The sequence below is a fragment of the Sphaerodactylus townsendi genome, linkage group LG14, assembly GCF_021028975.2.
Source record: "Sphaerodactylus townsendi isolate TG3544 linkage group LG14, MPM_Stown_v2.3, whole genome shotgun sequence".
Taxonomy (NCBI): domain Eukaryota; kingdom Metazoa; phylum Chordata; class Lepidosauria; order Squamata; family Sphaerodactylidae; genus Sphaerodactylus; species Sphaerodactylus townsendi.
The window spans coordinates 6,211,512-6,230,830 of record NC_059438.1 but is presented as its reverse complement, the minus strand read 5'-3'; the positions used below and the strand labels follow the sequence as shown (position 1 = coordinate 6,230,830).

Below are 19,319 nucleotides of genomic sequence, written 5' to 3'. Positions count from 1 at the left end.
GTAGAACAGTACAGCTCTAACCCATTTGAAAAACTCCCTGAATCCCCCTCCATACATACACAGAATGAGATGGCAGATTCCTGAAAGAATACAAAGGGATTCTGCTATTTCAGATTAGGCATGAAGAATGTCACTTCAGTGCCCTAACATTAAAAACCCCAACAAGTGTAGAGATGGCTCGGAAAGGAAAGAGGTTCTAGACCAGACTGCCCTCGGTTGAAGTTATTTTCTGCTTGTGGAGAGTTTGTTTACACCAGGCAGAATTTTTCAAAAAATGATAATCGGCTTTGGCATTCTAAAGTAGAAATAAATCTTCCCCCTGTATTTTACGTTCATAAACTATTTTTTTTCAAAAAATTAAATAAGCTGTATTCATTTTAAATTTTTGTATCCCATTTTCCCATTCAATTGGAAGCCCTCAAAGTGGCAAATAAAGAACCAGCATGATATATAAGAACATAAGAAAGAGCCTGCTGGATCAGACCAGAGTCCATCTAGTCCAGCACTCTGCTACTCGCAGTGGCCCACCAGGTGCCTTTGGAAGCTCACATGCAGGATGTGAAATCAATGGCCTTCTGCTGCTGCTGCTCACGAGCACCTGGTCTGCTAAGGCATTTGCAATCTCAGATCAAGGAGGATAGTGGTTAATATAGTGGTTAAGGTGTCAGACGAGGATCTGGGAAACACAAGTTCAGATCTACACTCACACCATGGACGTTGGGTGCCCTTGGGCCAGTCACACACTCTCAGCTTCAACCCTGGCAAGCATATGGATGGGAGACCACCAAGAAATACCAGGGGCATAATCTGGAGAGAGACAATGGTAAACTACTTCCCAACATCTGTTGCCTTGGAATCATAGAATCATAAGAGTTGGAAAAGACCCCAAGGGCCATCAAGTCCAATCCCCTGCAGTGCAGGAACACATAATCAACACACTCTTGACAGATGGCCATCCAGCCTCTCTTTAAAAACCTCCAAAGAAGGAGACTCCACCACACTCTGAGGTAGTGCATCCCACTGTCAAACAGTCCTTACTGTCAGGAACTTTTTTCTGATGTTTAGGTGGAATCTCTTTTCCTTCATCTTGAACCCACTACTCCTGGTCCTAGTCTCTGGAGCAGCAGAAAACAAGCTTGCTCCCTCACCAACATGACATCCCTTCAAATAGCTAAACATATGGCTATCATGTCACTTCTTAACTTTCTCTTCACCAAACTTCACCCAGCTCTCTATGTCTCTCCTTGTAGGGCATGAATTCCAGACCTTTTACCATTTGGGCTGCCCTCCTCTGGACCCATTCCAGCTTGTCCTTGAAATCCTTATGGTTTAAGTCAGCCTTAAGTCAGCTATTACTTGCCAGCAAAAAAATGGGGAATTAGTAGTTAAAAAGGTATTTAAAACCATCAAGTTATATAGAAAATAAGATTAATTAAAGTAAAATAAACAGAAAGGGGGGTCAATAGGGGAACATGAAACGAACCAAAAAAAGTATTCACCCACTGGGGGAAGACAGTGACAGAGGGGTACAGTCTAATGTCCCTTGGAGAGGAAATTCCCCAGTCTCAGGCTCATTCCGCACATGCAAAATAATGTACTTTCAAACTGCTTTCAGTGCTCTTTGAAGCTGTGCGGAATAGCAAAATCCACTTGCAAATAGTTGTGAAAGTGGCTTGAAAACGCATTATTTTGCGTGTGCGGAAGGGGCCTCAGTTCCATGACCTGATATCTTTGCATGGTAGGTCAGCAACTCTTTGTTACAGATGGCAGATAACAGGCTTAGATATCTAATGGGTGGCCCAAGCAAAGCCATTACTGAATGAAGTTCAAGCCAAGAATTCCGCTCATTCTATTACTTATAGTTAGCCTGCAATTAATACAAACAAAACCTTTGTATGTGTGAGGCACCCTCCTTTGCAGAAAAAGGCAAGTACAATTTGTAATTCTCAAGAATTTACTAAAACAACTCTCCTAGAGGCAACTGTCAACAAGCCTAGAAGAAAAGGGATGGTCGTATAAAATTACAATAGAATATGTATAACCTGAGTGAGCGGCCACCGTGACCTAGAAACCTGGAACTTTTTCACGTTCTCCATCAGCTGATCACCACAGCTATGCAGAACAGCTGCTTCTTAACTGAATGGTGGGAAGCAGGGATGTCCCAGCTGCCTATCAGTTGGCAATTCCCAAAAAACACATGGTTAGAGGCAGCTCTATTTTCTTGGAGCACGTTAAGGCATTAAGGGCTCAGCAGCACAGCACATGAAAGTGGAACAGATCATCCCAACATGACATAAAATGCACAGTACGTGACGAAGTGCACGTCAACTGTGCAAACTACCCTAGGTTTAAAAACATAACTCCCCCTGACCTATATACGCCCAGAGGTGGGCAGGATATCCTGATTTGCCAGGCTATTTTTCCTTTGCCCCACAGCTGGTGATAGAGCTCAAGAAGTCTGGGCAACTGCCCATCGCAGGGTTTGCAGATAATTGAAGGGCCCACCGAAAAGCCTATGGAGCTAAACTCGGCCCAGCACAAAGATGATAGTATGGTCAGATGAGGTACAGCGGTTGAGAAAATCGTATGCTTCCACACTAGAATATAGTCCTGAATGATTATGGAAATTATCATTCATTTTTACCAGCTGCCTTTGTCAAAACCTTTTTCAAAACACTTACTGATTGGTTCCCCACCTGGGGACATGGACAATATATACCCCACTAAACATTCCCTTCTCACTAGACACAGTGTATAACAGACTTATCTCTGTGATACACCTCTGAAGAAGCCAGCCACAGATGAAGGCGAAACGTTAGGAACAAGATCTTCCAGACCACGGCCACACAGCCCAGAAAACCCACCAGAACCACTTTAATCCAGCCGTGAAAGCCTTCGACAATACATCATAAGGGTTTGCTCAAAGGCAAGAATCATATCAAATAAAGGGTTAGATCCAATTCATTTTTTTCATTCACTCCTCATTACTACAGTCCGCCTCCTTTGGTGGTCAGAAGAGACCATTCCTTCCCTTTCCGCCATGAGAAAAGCTGACTGGATTTATTGATTTATTTTTCATATTTTTATCCCTCCCTATCCCAGAGGGCTCCAATCTAAAATCTGCAATAAGCAAATGTCATGCGAAGTGAGCTCTTTTCTAAGGAAATAGGTTTTCCATGAAGCAGGCCTTGTTTAAATTATCAACAAGGTGGGAGCATCCGTCATAGGAAAATGGAACAATGTTATCGCAGCAACCCTTACAAATCCCCAAATGCATAAAAGGAACATTCTTTGAACATTCTCTTTCAAAGATGGAAGGCACAATGTGAGCAAGTGGCACTCCATTGAGCGACACATGCAGTTTTTTCTCACCCAACCCAATGTAACTTACTCCCAAATAAATGTGTGTATTACGACATACTGCCCAAGCACTCAATGAATCATAGAATCACAGAATTGGAAAAGACCCCAAGGGCCATCAAGTCCAACCCCCTGCAATGCAGGAACACATGATCAAAGCACTCCTGACAGATGGCCATCCAGCCTCTGTTTAAAAACCTTCAAAGAAGGAGACTCCACCACACACCGAGTAAGTGCATTCCACTGTTGAACAGCCCTTACTGTCAGGAAGTTTTTCCTGATGTTTAGGTGGAATCTCTTTTCCTTCACCTTCCTTCACACCAGCTTTCTTTAAAAAAAATCAGAAGCGAAGGGAAGGTTTCATCCATCTCCCTAATCTTAGGTATATTTGTTATGGAAGTTTATCCATCAACAGAGTTCATGTAACTACATTCCTACTAGGTCCCATAAAACTGGGACCTACATTCCTATAAAATTAGGACCTACAGTCCCATAAAATTGAACCCCCAGAAGCAAAGTTCGCCAAGCCTGAATGCTATTACCAGGAGGGCCTCCTGGAGCCACCTTGAAAGTCTGGTGCCTCTATCTTCAAAAATGTGCAGCCTGCTTACACACTAAGAAATTCCCAATTGGCTACAATGGTGCCAAGGCACTGCAGAACAGAGAATCTTGGGCAATATCCTGGTGTGCCTGTCAGGGGTAGCTCCCATCTCCTGTTAGCTCCCATTGGAAACAATGGGGGATGGGGCACCCCCCTTTGGGGGTCCATAACTTTGGCCACCCTGAACCAAACTTACCAAACTCAGGTGGTATAATCAGGACAGTCTCTGGATGATACCCTGAAATTTTGGTGCCACTATCTTTAAAATGCGCCCCCTGCAGACCAAACTGCGAAAAAATACAAAAAATACCAAAAAAATCAGACGGACCCGAATATTCGGGTACATCTGTATATGTTATTTGTCTTATTCGGGCATACAGATAATGTTATGCCCTAATAAATCAGAATCAGAATGATAGAGAATTTTTAGGGTATTGACCAAGCCTACACAAGAGAGTAAAGGATTTAAAAAATACCCTGTTGTGCCTTTTTTAATGTGGGTGAGCCCAAAACAGTTTAAGTAACAAGGCATTAACACATGTAGCAGAAATCTGTTATAGTCAGTACATGTTGCATTCAGGATCTAGAACTTTTATAAACAAACATTCTTCAGCAAGGTGATTGATCGAGTGGTGGATGGAAAACCTCAGAGATCCCTGAACTTAGAGGATTGTTTCGATCCATTCCAACATGATTGGAATAAGTGTACACCTCTCAGTTATGGGATAATACAGGGGTAGGGAACCTGCGGCTCGAGAGCCGCATGCGGCTCTTCTGCCCTTGCACTGTGGCTCCACAGTGCCACAGTGCCCTGCAGGAAGCAGGGCAGGCACACCAACTGCCCATGGTCGGCTGGGCCGCGCCGCGGGCTTCCCCTCTCGCCCGCCCCATTGGAGCAGGGTGGGCACTTTCCCGGCGGACTGGCTGAGGGAGCCCGAGCCACCTGGCTTCATCCTTGCCAGCCTACTGCAGTGTGTAGCAGGGCAGGCGCATCCATGCGCTTCTCAGAATGAGCGGAGTAAAAGGTTAAAAAAACCCCTATATATATAGTGTTATCTTTATTTTAAATGTCAAAAATTATTTGCGGCTCCAAGTGTTTTCTTTTCCCGTGGAAAACGGGTCCAAATGGCTCTTTGAGTGTTAAAGGTTCCCTACCCCTGGGATAATATGTCCAGATATGAAGCAGCATTGTCTTCTGAGATGCTGCAAGACCTCTCAGATCATGTGGAGCAGCCAGACTTCTAGGGTATGCACTACTGACCATGTCAACAGGTCCCAAACACGGCTCTGAGGTCTGAAGTTCAGGAATGACTATTTTCCTGATGGATACTTTCTGAAGAAAAATTCCTGAACTGAATTTGCCCAGTAAAACTACAGCAAAGTATTATGCTCAATGATGAGGTGTTATGTTCACAGTGAAGAGTTATGTCAGACCAATTCTTTTGAGCCCAAGGATTTTGAAGACATATTTTTCACCCAGACTGAAAGGCCGCAAGCGCCTCTGATGTCATTTAAGGGTTTTGTGGGTTTTTTAAAATATACAAACCTCCACTTATTTAACAGCCCTATTTATAACTGTTGTCACGGTGATAACGCCACAAGGTGCTTCATGGAAAGGCTTTGCTACAGCCTCTACTGAGACATCCTTACCCGTTTGCAAGTGAGAAGATGAACATGCTAAACTTCTGCTGGTAACTCTGAGTGTCTGGACTCTTCACTTTGGGCTCTGGAGTCTTGGTTCCCCTTCTGAATGTGGATAAGGTCCAAAGAACAAATTTTGGTACAGCTAAATGCTTGGATGTACCTACAGGGGAGTGCCCTTTTATTAATTTATACATAAAAGGGAAGGGAGGGAGGAAGGGGCCCCCGGCATTTGGTTGTGACCTGTCCACCTTGGGGGGAGGGAGAGGGAGGGAGCCTGGCATCTGGTTGTGGCCCACCCACCCTGGGGGGGGGGAAGGTAGGGAGGGGAGGAGGGAAGGGATACTGTCTGAGAAGCCATGCAAAAAAAGAATCTATGAACTGAAGCTGCCCAGTAAAACTTCAACAATGAGGTGTTATGTCCACAATGGAGAGTTATATCAGACCAATTCTTTTCTCCCCAACTGGGGACCCCAAGTGGTTTATAGCACCATTCTCTCCTCTTGCATTTTATTGTCGTAACAATCCCTGTTATGTTACACTGACTAACCAAAAGTCACCCGGAGAGCTTCTGTGGCAGAATGAGGACTCAAACTTAGATCTCTCAGACCCAAGTCTGAGACTCTAACCACTCTAACTCTTTTGGTTACAAAAACAGGCTCTTAACTGAGCACAGTATTTGTATGTTTTGACTTCTGGGTCGAAATGGGCATGTTCAACAGGGAGGATTTCTTTGCTAAAAACATGCCAAGTTCAAAACCATTTAGCTACATTGCCATCCAAGTCTCCAGACACAGAACAACATACAAGGAGCCACAAAAAATTATTTTGAGAAAAACTCTAGGGAGCTGTGTGCAATCTTTGAGCTAGTAGCCAAAAACCAGGCTCAGAAAAGCTCTCCAGTCAAGAATCTCTAGTGTGCAAAAGGTTAGGCAGTTTTGCATGCTACTCTTAGCTCATGGGACTGGTAAAAGCCAATCCAGATCTTACCCATAATCTGTGGGATGTCTTGTACAACTTATATAAAAGGGAGTGTGTTATTAATATTTATAATTTATATTCATAATTAGCAGAGTAAGAGTGTGCAACGGAGGAGACACGCTGTGAGTTTATTAAAAAAAGCTTTGCTAAATAAGACTAGACAGGGAAGGTATGCATGGATGAAAACAATAAAATATTTTTAATAACTATCTAAGATGCATCCTATTTACATCTTAACTAGACAGTAAGAAGACTAAAGAGAATGTGTGGGGTGGACAAAGAGCAATAAACTTCCACTCAAATCTCCTCCTTTTGCCTACGTGACTCAAGGCACATCTTCCTGAACATCCAATGGTCAAGCAAGCATTTTACTAATTAGGCAAGAGACACCTACATTCCAGAAAGGACCCTAAATTCCAGGTAATCTAACTAATCCGGTTACAGCAATCAAACACACAGCAAGTTAACTCTTTCATGACTGAGTGGGCTGGCACTAGCAAAATCCAACAGGGAGTTGACTAAGCAGACCAAGTGCTCAGGAACAGCAGCAGCAGAAGGCCATTGTTTTCACAACCTGCATGTGAGCTCCCAAAAGTAACTGGTGGGCCACTGCGAGTAGCAGAGTGCTGGACTAGATGGACTCTGGTCTGATCCAGCAGGCTCTTATGTTCTTAAGCTTTTGCTTTCCGAAAAAGAAAACAGTCAATTTTTAAAAAGTGAACTGAAACTGCAGCCAATGTTATGAAACCTTAACGTTGCCCTCGAAATCTCCCAACGTTTACTGGGTTAGTACTGGCAACACTAGCTAAGAGGCAGATTCAGATTACTTATGTTTTAAGTGATAGTTAAATGCTGATGTCGTGTGCTGATTTCCCCAGACATGTATAACCCGCTCATCGCTGAGCTGGAAGGATCAGAACATTCCTGGGGAGCATGATTTCAGCAAGCTCGTGCAGCAACCATGAATGGCTGCAGAACCTTTGGTTGTACCATATTATCTTGCATTGCTTCTCACTTTTGATGGACCATGCAACCGTCCCTTCCACTTTTTGCCACATCAGAGCAGCAGCAAGGAAAAATGGCAATGGGGAGGAGTGGGGGGGCTGCTCAAATGCAATCCAGTTGGCACACTGAATATCAAACTAAGCACAGTAGCTACCTAAATGGACAGTGCAAAGGAAAGACTGCTTGCGCCATAGAGATCTAGAACTAGACTAATTTCCCTCCTCTACAAATGCAACTTTTTCTGTTTGTTTCCATCACCAGAAGATACAGAATTACGGATAAATTGACGACATTACTCAATGAAGAAAATCTAGATCCTTACACAAGCGTTTGGAAACCATTAATACAGTATTTACATAAGAACGAATTTGTAAATAAGATAATATTAGTAGCATCTTAAGAAATACTGAAATAATGTTATTCTAAGTGATTTTGCCTTCTTTAAAGATAAAGGTAGTTAATTTAAGAACAAATATCATGGAAACTTAATTACCTCTGTATAAACAGCACCAAATGTGACTTTTCTTATCTTTTTTCTTTGGGTTGAATAAGTATTTGCTTTCATTGGAACTGTTAGTCCTATGTGAATTACTGTAACAAAGGAGAAGTTTCTCCTGCTATTTCTTTACTAGGTCCCATTGTAAATATTATCATTTTATCTCTTTTCAATAAAGTGTTTTTTTAAACTGCAATCCAGTTGGCACACTGAATATCAAACGAAGCACTGTAGCTACCTAAATGGACACACAAGGGAAAGACAGCCTGCACCACAGAGATGGAGAACCAGACTAGCTTCCGTCCTCTACAAATGCAAACTTTTCCTATTTGTTTCCAGAAGTTCAGAACTCTTTTGTTTTTCTATAACTGCTGGGAAGAAAAATCTCAGCTCAATGCTGCAGCCAGGAAAGAAGAATGCTTTCATCCCTAGGAGCAGAACTGCAAAACTGGGTTTTCCCTCCATTTGTCCTGGACTCAGCAGGAGACTTGAAAGCAAGTAGGCCATCTCAAAGGCTAGAAAATTATTTCTGAACCCAGAATTCATTCCCCTGATTTGATGCTGAGACTTCTCATCTCTGCCAATTTCTCTCAGAAGCAGCTAAGCATTCAACGGAGGCTCGCAGAGTTAACCAAATGCGTTCAGGAGTGAAATTCCAAACCTCTAACATGCACATGGTTTCTTCTTAGAAGCACTCTGGAATCTCTCAACTTAATGCCCTGTCTTTGACTTTGCGTTTGCTGTAAGTTCCCTGAAACCCTGCCAAATAGCCTCCAAGATAAATAACTCAATGTTAAGCAGAAACTCTCACTCAGAAGTTAAACAGCCACAAAATATTAAAAGAAACCACTCTTGGCTGGCTGGCTGGCCGCAAGAGACCCAGATGTAAGATAAACCAGATTTGATTTAAGTGGGGGAGGGGAAGCCATAATGTTTTTTATTACTAGTATTTTTTAGCGATTGAGGGGCGGGGATGAAAGAAAAATTAGGGCTGATTCAGTACAAGTAATTTGTTCACTAAAGATCAACAATAATATTGTGATTGTAACAAGATGTTTCAGGGGAAGTCTGTGGCTCCACGATGAAGCATCTACTTAACAAACGGAAGATCAATCCCTGGCACCTCCAGTTAAAAGGATCTCAGGGATGAAATATTGGGGAAAACTGTCCTCTGCCTGAGATTCTGGAGAGATGCTCCCAGTCAGAGCAGAGACAGACAGACTGATAGTTTGACTCAGAATAAGGCAGTGTTGTCTGTTATAGGCGGGTCTGGATGATGTGTGACCTACTAAATCAAGCACAGTCCACCAGCTTGTGGCCAGCTGGGTTCAACCCTCCCAGTTGTTATGACACCAGGCAGGTGGGAAAATCAAACAACTGACTGAGGTCCTGCTGTGTTTTGGCTGAGGAGCTCCATTTAGCTGATTGGGCCACATTGTCCTGGCAACCTGAGGCAGCTGAAGATGCCATTGGAGTGAAAAAGATTTATCTCATTTCTGGGTCCCCCTTCTCCCCAATAAGGACCCAAAAGAGCTTCTATTATTCTCCTCCACTTTATCCTCAGCGCAATCTTGTGAGGTAAGGTGAGGATGTGTGATTGATTCAAGGTCACCCTTGAATCCCAAGGTCACCCTTGAATTCCCAGGACAGATACCTCCCAGATATGACACTCTAACAACTACACCACACTGGCTCTCAATGCCTAACTTGAGGGACAAGGAGGTCTCAAGGCACCCAAGTAAAGCATGGTATTTTACTATTTGAAAGGTGCCATTTGCATTTGTCTCCTTGGGTGGCAAAACTTCTTGGGCTAGTCAGTAACTTCTGCCTGGATATTCCACAGATTGCAAAAAGATGACAAGAATACAGAGCTCAGTGAATGATCTGGGATCACCTGAAGCCCAAACACAGGCCTAGATAGCAGATCAATGGGAGTCCCAGATAAGAACAGAATGCAAACATGATAAAAAAAACATTTTAATTCTTTTTTAAACAGAAGACAAAAAGACAAAGGGGCCTACCTTCCACTGTAAGGAATGAAACCACTGGTCCCTCAGGTAACTGTTTGCAGCCTGCAATTAAAGAGAAAGAGAGAGAGAGAGATAAATAACATAAATGCAACCATTAGATTCCACTAATGCTACACATCATTAATCCAAAACACAAGCCACTCACATGGCCTTTAAAGTCTTTAAAGTCTGGAAAGCAGCCCGAAGTTTCATTTGTTTGAACCCATTAACCTTCCACATCCACTATGGGCTTGACGAGCTTCAAAGCTTGTCCTTCCCTGGTCATGGAGGAGGGATCTCTCTAAAAAACTCTAAGCAGCAGCAATTTTGCTTTGTAACGGATTCATTTTCAAAAACAGCAGCTAAGCAGAGATGTTAATTAGAAGGGAGGGAGGGAGGGAGGGAGGGAGGGAGGGAGGAAGGAAGGAGGGGTGGACAATCAGGAAAGTATCTTGTTCATCCAACCAAACCTCAACTTAAATTCCTCAGCCCTTCAGGACTGCCCTCCCCACTTGAATACATTGAACTTTGCCTTTCCATCACGTTTGTTGAATGCACGTTTACGTACAGAAGCCATGATCATGGGAAGCTGATACTGAACTACACCACAGCTTCCACAACAAGATCTTACCATGTTTCACCCACCACACGTCCACATGGCTCCCTATTCCATTTGTTCCCAGACTATTAACGACCCATTCCTCGCACAAACAAAATCTGCTTTATTTTAAACATGGAAAAACCCTACTGCTTATGTTTCCTGGGGGGGTGACACTAAGGACGGACACCAGCAAACAGTGTAATGGCCATGAGTACCGGTTAGTTACTCTTTCATGTTTATATGACCACACAGGGCCAGTTCCTCTATAAGAAATTAACATAACAGAAAGGGATGGTGTGACTTTTAGACAGAAGAGAGAGGGATGTCAAAAGAGGATTTTTTTTAAGTTGCACAGGTACTGCATTATTCCTAACCATCCTTATTCATATTATGGGTTAAAAATAAATAAATAAGGGAATTGCCTGCCTTTTAGACAGAGGGGAGGATATCATTGGAGAAGGGGGTTTTTTTTGTTATTTTTAAGGCTGCCAAGGAATTGCATTATTCTTATCCAGCATTATTCATGCTTGTGAGATTAAAAAAAACACACAGAAGAGAATCACTTACAGCTCGGCTTGCCTTTTAAGGAGGAGGGTAAGGATTGTCAGAGGTGTCTCTGCAAAGATGTATCTGCTATCCATGGGAAGATACTGAAGGGCAATTTAATGGATGGGTGGGGAAAATATGACAATGACGTTCTACAAGCCTGCTGGCTTGTGGAGTATAAAAATTAGCTTGGTATGGCTTTGGAAGGAAGTACTGTAGGTCCCGATCTCTTATCAGGGCATTCATGTATTTGTTTTACTTTATTTATACCCCACTTTTCTCACTGCAGTCTCCTCTTCTCCATTTTATCCTCGCAAAAACACCATGAGGTGCTTTCAGGAGAGTAGCTGCCGGTATTCTGACTACTGTAAACAGCCACAGTGGTATACTTACTAGTGTGCCACAGTATGGAGAAGACAATTTTGAGAGCCTTGGAGAAAGGATGGGATAAAACTGAGGCAGAGAGAACTGTGCTCAAACTAACAATGGTTTTTGAACCACAATCAGAGCAAGGTCAACAGACTCTCATGATTAAATCTGCATATACAATGATTCTTTTGTTTCCACTGGGGTTGCTGTGTCTCACTATGGAACCCGAAGATTCAGAATGGTACTCTTTTGGGCCCCTTCCGCACATGAAGAATAATGCACTTTCAATCCACTTCCACAATTGTTTGCAAGTGGATTTGGCTATTCCACACAGCTGCAAAATGCATTGAACGTGCATTATTCTGCATGTGCAAAAGGAGCCTTTGTCAGGTTCTCTAAGGAGGAGGTAAAAATCTAGAGTAAGATGCCAGAACCAAAGGCGAGGGAGACGAGAGAATGCAAACTGTTTTCAGTGTGGCTTAGGGTTTATTTGCTGTTGGCTACGAACCCTGCACCAGGCTGCAGGGCGAGACCACAGATTCCACCTACTCTACCCTCCCCGCCATGCGTCGCCTAGTCCCAGTAAACCCTGCCTTCCAACCTAAGAGGTGCCATTCCAAGTCTCAAGGGGAGTTGGAAAACTAATTTCTTCTCAGTTGCTAAACCTCAAGAATGTTAGCCGAGTTCACGAGTTCTAACCACAGGAAAGGAGTTACTCTCCTAAGTGCCTTGTTTGTGTGCCTGGATTCTGCTGGAGGTTTTTAAATGGCATTTATTATTCACTGGTAAATACTGCTGCCTGGTACATCAACAGAGGCAGACAATGTATATTAATTTTTAAAAACTCACACAAATCCAGAGGTATTTTCCAGTCCATGGAATGATAAAGGCCTATGTGGTCTTGAGGAAAAAACCCTCATAAGTTACTGGTGCAGGATTCCAGGTCAATTTGAACAAATTAAAATTTTATTTATTTTTTCCCATCTAGCTTAATGGTTACAAAAAGTAATTTAACCTTTCCCTACAATGAGTTGAATAATGTGAGGCACTGACTTCTGCCTGAGGTGACTTTCACTTCTCTCTCACTCCCTTAAATCTCTGTGACCATATTAGGATCTGACTCCACTTCTGGTTTCCTAATGCCTTCTATGTGCATTGTACCAATTTCTTTGCGCAGTCTTGTACTTTATATAACACTAGCAGTAAAGCCTATTGTATGAACAAATACAACAGGCTCTAGAAAACTGTTGGTGGGTTAACAGTGCCCATCCAGGGGGCCAACTGTAAGGAATTCCATAGAAGCAGAAATAAAAGGCTTTTTGGTGTAAAAGACCGTTTATTCAGACATCCTAGAAAGCTCACGTACACGACGTGGCAGGAATAAAGTCTCCCGCCAGAAACACAGGTTATAACTCTGTCCATCCCATCCCCCCTCCCGGTTTCTCATGGGAACGGTGTTCTCATCTCCCTCGAAGAGATAAGGCCTCCACCAGAGTCTCCATGCCAGATGCTGGCCTTGGCCGGATTTTGAATTCCAGTCAAGGCGGCTGTTTCTGAACATCAACACCATTGAAAGCGCTTACACTCTGCACCTCTTTAAGAAAAACTTCTCCCACAGGTTTGTGCGGAAAGGTGCGTTGGAAAGCAGAAATAAAGGGAAGGCGTCAATATTTTGAATAGACCCATTGATTATACCCAGGAATATCACCACCCAGACTAAAATATTGCAGGCGTTTGCGATTAAAGCGAGAGTCCAGGATGGCGTCAATTTCGTAATGCTTGTGGCCATCAATTATAGTCGGGGGGTATATAGGAGGTAGTGCGCGGGCATGTCGAGGCGGGGAGTAAACTGGAAATGAAAAGACAGGATGGATATTGCTTGAGAATTAGGCAAGTCTAACGGGCAGTGACATCATTAATCACTTTAGTAATCTTAAAAGGTCCGCGGGATATCTTTTGCCAGTTTTGAAAATTTATGTCGTCTCACAGAGATTCTTGGTAGACAAATATACCCAGGCCCACCGTAAAGGGAAATCAGGCGGTGCTTATCCGCTTGAAGCTTTTAGGAATCTTTAGCTTGTTGTAAAGGCATGGTCTGGACTGTTTTCCAATACGGCCAGAGATGAAATCCACTGTTGAAACTCTGGAGGATTCAACGCTTCTTCGGGTAGTTGGCAGCTAGATGACCCGGTCCTCCGCAGTAAAGGCACAATCCCAAGCGGCTGGCTCCGGAGGTGGTTTCAGTAGAGACTGCTGGGCTTGACTTCTGCGAGTAAGAGGTGGTAGCAGCGGGTGGCGTGAAGCCCCGGTAGCGTAATCCAAAGCGAGGCGCCACTTGAGATCCCAATTCGATCCATTCAGCAATAGTGTGCCGTGGATCCGAATAAGGAACACCGTTCTGGCAGGTTGCGATGCGGCATCGAGAAGTATTCACATTTGTAGCTCCAGGCCACTCAGGAGAGGGTCGAGGCAGCCGCCCGCCATAATCCGGGCAAATTGAGCAGAGCAGTTGCCTTGCTGAATAGATTTAATGGTAGGATGGCTTCATTTTTCAGCATCGGATCTTGGAAGGCGGGCCCTTAAAGCTTGGAGGAACATGAGCACCGTCTGAGTATCATCCCCTTGCAGGTCAAAAGAGTTTACAAACCAGTGAAACTCCATCCAAAGGCGGAACCGATGTCCCGTATTTTTCAGCGTTCAGACCGGGTACAAATTTCGTCGTCATAGTCCCTCCCATGTAGACATCGAGTTGCAGGATGAAGTAGGAGTTTTGGAAGCGGTCCCATCGAAGCGGGCAGGTATCGGAGGTCTGTAGTATCTCCTCGCCCCGGAACTGTGAGGATGCGCATAGGTTGAAGGCGGCGGCCTTGAGAGCGAATCGATTGGAGGTGGAGGCACAGGTGCGGCGCTGGTGCTCTGAGTGGGGAGCAGGCCTTTGGAAGGTGGCGAGTCGTAGCAGGACTGGCGTAACTGGCGTTTAGCCCGTGCGGTAGCGGCGTAGACTCAAGCTTGGGGCATCTTGTCCGCTGCTTCCTCAGCTCAGCGGCTAAGTCCCTTTCCTTGGCGAGTCAAAGGCATCTTGATTAGCATGCAAAGCTGCTTTCTCGTTCCAGTTTGGCCAGTTCATCTCGTTGATAGTTTGCAGTTAGTTCACTTTGTGCCAATATGCGTTTTAGCGTTATCTAAGTCCATTTTGGAGTGTTCCAGGACCTTATCATGGACCCGATAGATTCTGCATATATTGCCGGTTTAGCGTCTGCCTTGGCGGTCCAGTTAAAGAGTTGGATTTCTTTAGCTGCTGTTCCGGTCCCTTTTGCAGGTTTTCACGCTTAGCAAATACCGTTCCTCTTCCATAGCTGGCGTTCACGGGCTCCATAAAGCTGGCATCTTCGCGGAAGCAGGCCAGCCTTCTCATCCCAGCTCTCTTTTGGCGGGAGGGAAATAGGTCAGGATGAGAAGGCAGGCTCTCTTAGGATTCCTCGCCGAATTCAGCACCTGCGTGTCCACCGGCTCCACGAAATTTTCGGTGCAACTGCTGATCCGGGATCTGGGGATTCGATTGGAAGCTGTGGATACCCCTCCCAATCCTCGATAAAATTTTGGTGGTCTTAGGACAGGCCCCAGTGCTATGCCATGGTGGATTCTTGGGAGCATCGCGAAATAAGTCCAGAATTGGTCAATCAATTGACTCCTGGTTGCCGCGAAAGTGGTCAGGCCATCTCCTCTGTGACAGGTTGCATCTGGGGTTTGTAATCCACACGGAAGCGGGTAGGTATCCGATCCACACAGAGCTGCGGTCCATAGACGAAGCGCCCCAGAAAGCGACTCATGCAAGTCCACATGATGGCTCGATCCCTGCGTCCCCAGTAAGGGGAGGCTTCGTATTAATGGTGGACGGAAAGAGTTACCAGAGACCGTTCTCCCGCCGGTTCCTCCAAATCCAGAAGCTGGACCCTCTTTGGGGGCTACAGCATCCACAGTTTCAGGAATATTCAACCTCTCCATGCCGAGACACCAGAGGTCCACTACACTGGGAAGATAGACGAATTAGGATTCCTGCCACAATGTAAGGAATTCCATAGAAGCAGAAATAAAAGGCTTTTTGGTGTAAAAGACCGTTTATTCAGACATCCTAGAAAGCTCACGTACACGACGTGGCAGGAATAAAGTCTCCCGCCAGAAACACAGGTTATAACTCTGTCCATCCCATCCCCCCTCCCGGTTTCTCATGGGAACGGTATTCTCATCTCCCTCGAAGAGATAAGGCCTCCACCAGAGTCTCCGCCGCAGATGCTGGCCCATCGCCTGGATTTTGGAATTCAGTCAAGGCCAGGCGGCTGTTCTGAACATCAACACCATTGAAACCCTTACACCAACCTCTCTTGCCTTTCCTCCCCTCTTGGCCCCATACTACTAGATGCCTCCTCTTCTTCCTGAACACCTCTTCCCAGATTGGTGGCCTGTACTGCCAATAACGGTTAACAGCACAGCTACAGACATCAGCAGTCCCGACCCTCCCACAGCGAGTGGCCGACACCTGCTCCTCCTCAGGCAGCTGCAGATGGTACAGTGACTAATTATTTAGCAGTGGGGAGAAAGACAGGTGCACAAGAGAGTAACTGTTACATTCCGCTGATTTGTTTGTGTTGTTTTTTCACCTGTTCTGTGCAAGCCCCACCCCCAAGCCACACGTGTATGGCAATTGGCTAGAATTGAGTAATGCGTGGCAATTGGCTGCAAGTGAGTCGTCGCCACCATGGCTAGTCTTTTATGTAATAGGACTAGGAAGGATGGTGGCAGTAAGATATGCCTCAGAAAGAAAGGAAGAAATAAACAGTAGTTTGTGCATATATTTATTCACAAAACAAGAAGGTGTTCATCACAGAGGCCTTTGCCCGTAATTTCAAATTATTCATGGAACCAGAGTTATACTGCACTGAAGGAGACACACTCTGCATTTGGCAGAATTGGCCTCACCAGGAAGTCTGGGCAGCTTGCCAGTCAGACTTGGCTTGGGGCAGCTCGGAGCTGACTCTGCGAGTTGAGAAAAGGGGAATCCAACAGTGCACAAGACAGAACAGTCAGGGACTGAAGCATCACATCCTAGAGAGGGAGGCAGGCTTATTTCTCCAAGATGGTGAATTGAGCACAGCACCAAGACATCTGATTGACTTTTGGCATGAAGAACGGAGACGGTGAAGCTGGACTTGTTCTTTGTAAGGAGACTCTTGGGACAGGCTCAGGGTACTGCTTCAGTTTGTTAGCCTCTCAAAGCTTATTCAAACATTAGAGTACAAAGGCTTGGATTTGGGGTCCCCCTGTCAGACATGTACAGAATCATACATAAATTGTGGTTTTTCCTCAATTTCTGCACACGCAGTGCCTAGGTATGGACTCCCACGATCAAGAGATTTGCAGTCTGCAGCATTTGCATCCAAGGGCTTTGGACTATCTGTGGTAGTGCTCTCCTGAGCTGGAAAAAAGAAGGAACTGGTGTCTAACCTGCAGGTTTCCTGGTTCCAGCCCTGTAAGACTGAAGATCAGGACTGTTGGGAACTGACCAAGTGAATCCCATAAAGTTACAGGCCTGCCAGCCAATATGTCCTGTTGCTAGAACCTAAGGCCTGTTATGTATAGCGTCGGTTTCTGCAGATGTTTGTATTATTCAAGAGGAGCCTGACAACTGGCTTGGGAAGAGAATATGCTGTTACAAAGAACAGAGTCATCATTGCTACAGCTCCTTTCACATTTGCCATCTGAACAATCTCAGTCTTCAAGAGGGTGAATCAGCTGTCAGAAAGCAGACACATTTTTCTGTGAACTGCTTTGGCTCAGCCTCCAGCTGCTTCATCATGTTTGCAGCTGCAACACCAACCTGGCAGTTTATATCCACAAAGCTAGAGGGCATATACAGAGACGTAGCAAGGGGGGAAAGCACCCAGTGCACTGGTGCATCCTCCGCCCCATCCTGCCTCGGAATGCCCACAGAATGCCCTCACCACGCCCCCCACAGAGGGGCACGCCTGGTGCGTCATGCCCCCCATCGTCCCCCTGGAGCTACGCCTCTGGGCATATATGGACTGTGGGCATTCTGGGGCAAATGGATACCCCTGGGCTTAGTCATGGTTTCTAGAATCCATAATCTTTCTGGGTTACCATAAACTTTGAGATTGTTTTGTACGCCAATTTTTATATTTGCTATAATTTAGTATAGGTATCTCCAACAGGTAGCTTATGAGCCAATAGCCAACGACAAGGCCCAGGAAAAGACTGAGAAAAGATATGCCTCGGGCTTTCTTAAGAAGATCAAGAAGAAGCAATAGCATATATTTTGTAGGATTTTTCTCTGAGCTGCTCAGCTGATGCTGCATTTCTTGTGCTCTTCCTAGCCCACTTTCTGTTCCTGGGATAAAAGAAAATTTGGTAGCATGCTGGGTTGGGAGTAGCTCAGGGTATTTTTCATTAGTCAAAAGTAGCTTTCGTTATAAGAAAAGTTTGGAAACCCATGAACACCAAGAACTGTGTTCAATGCTCATCTTGGATACCTTATATATGTCAATGATCAGAGAAAGAGGAAATGTCTTAGACTGAAGCATACTAAGAATTGTGAAATTTGTTTTTCTTTCAAAATACAGTTTTACTATGAAACTTGCATGACTTGGAAAAAAAGGAAACAGTATTGCTCTTCAGAGTAAGAAATAAACCCCTATATTTAACAACCTCCTCTCCCCCAGGCTAATTTGCTTGGGTGAGCCCTAGTGAATTGCTAGTTTATCTTGAAAAGGATATTTTGGACACAAAGGAAGGAAACTCTGAAAGGTGGATATCATGACTCAAGCCTAAAATAGAAACAGGTGCAAAAATAATGCTTTAAAAGAACAGGAAACAAAAATCACCCATCACTGCATTCCTAATCTGGTCAAACCTCTCTTCTAGATTTTCCGCAGAAGATCCCCTTGACAAAAAGAAATCACCCTGTTGTTTTTAGAAAGGTAACCTGCATATTATCTCCAGCCATTGTAATCCTTATCAGGGGTTTTTTTTTGGTCCTGTTTGTTTTTCCTCCCGGGTACACCTGATTGCCAGGAATAGGCTAAAAAAATAGCAACACCATAAGGCAGAACTTGCCTGGTCCAATTTGGAACCTGCTTTAAGCAAACATTGAACTAAAAACAGCATTTCTGATGGGTCTCGCCTCTCAACAATAACTCAAGAAAAAACAGGCAGAAAATAACATATTGTTTGATTTTCCCTTGTCCATGGATAATATCATCAGGGAGGAGAGTGGAAGGGGGGGGGCATTTATGAAAACTGACTCGTTTCTGACAGTATCAAGGCTGGGGAAATACCCATCCTGGTGTAGTTTCAGAGTCAGGAGTGAAAACATGGGTTCTTGTTGATTTGTTAGTGCCTCACAATTGGCTCAGTAGGTTCTGGTAAGCTGTTTCTGATAGAACCCAAATTGGTTGAACTTAAACACATTGGTGGGGTGGGGGGGATGGGGGGGAGTAAAGTGACCTGAAAAGGAGCTGTCCATTCTGTGAATGTGTGTACTACTACAGGGTGTGTGACTGTGTGCAGACAGCATTCTCTTTCTGAGTATACCCACTGGAATCGAACAACTAGGGAGGGGGATCATATACTCAGGATTCATAAATTTCAAGTAGGTTAGCGATCTTTCCACATTTCTTTTCTTTTCTTAAACTGCTT

At 44.5% G+C, this 19,319-nt stretch overlaps 1 protein-coding gene across 1 annotated transcript in view; it reads right to left on the bottom strand.

The window, feature by feature from the left end:
• The window catches only part of LOC125443503 (c-Maf inducing protein), a 149,697-nt gene that overhangs the window by 55,559 nt on the left and 74,819 nt on the right, over positions 1 to 19,319 (bottom strand). Inside the window, exon 3 of the mRNA XM_048515673.1 lies at positions 10,106 to 10,156. Within this exon, the coding sequence (XP_048371630.1) occupies positions 10,106 to 10,156 (51 nt within the window). The remainder of the gene's footprint in view (positions 1 to 10,105; positions 10,157 to 19,319) is intronic.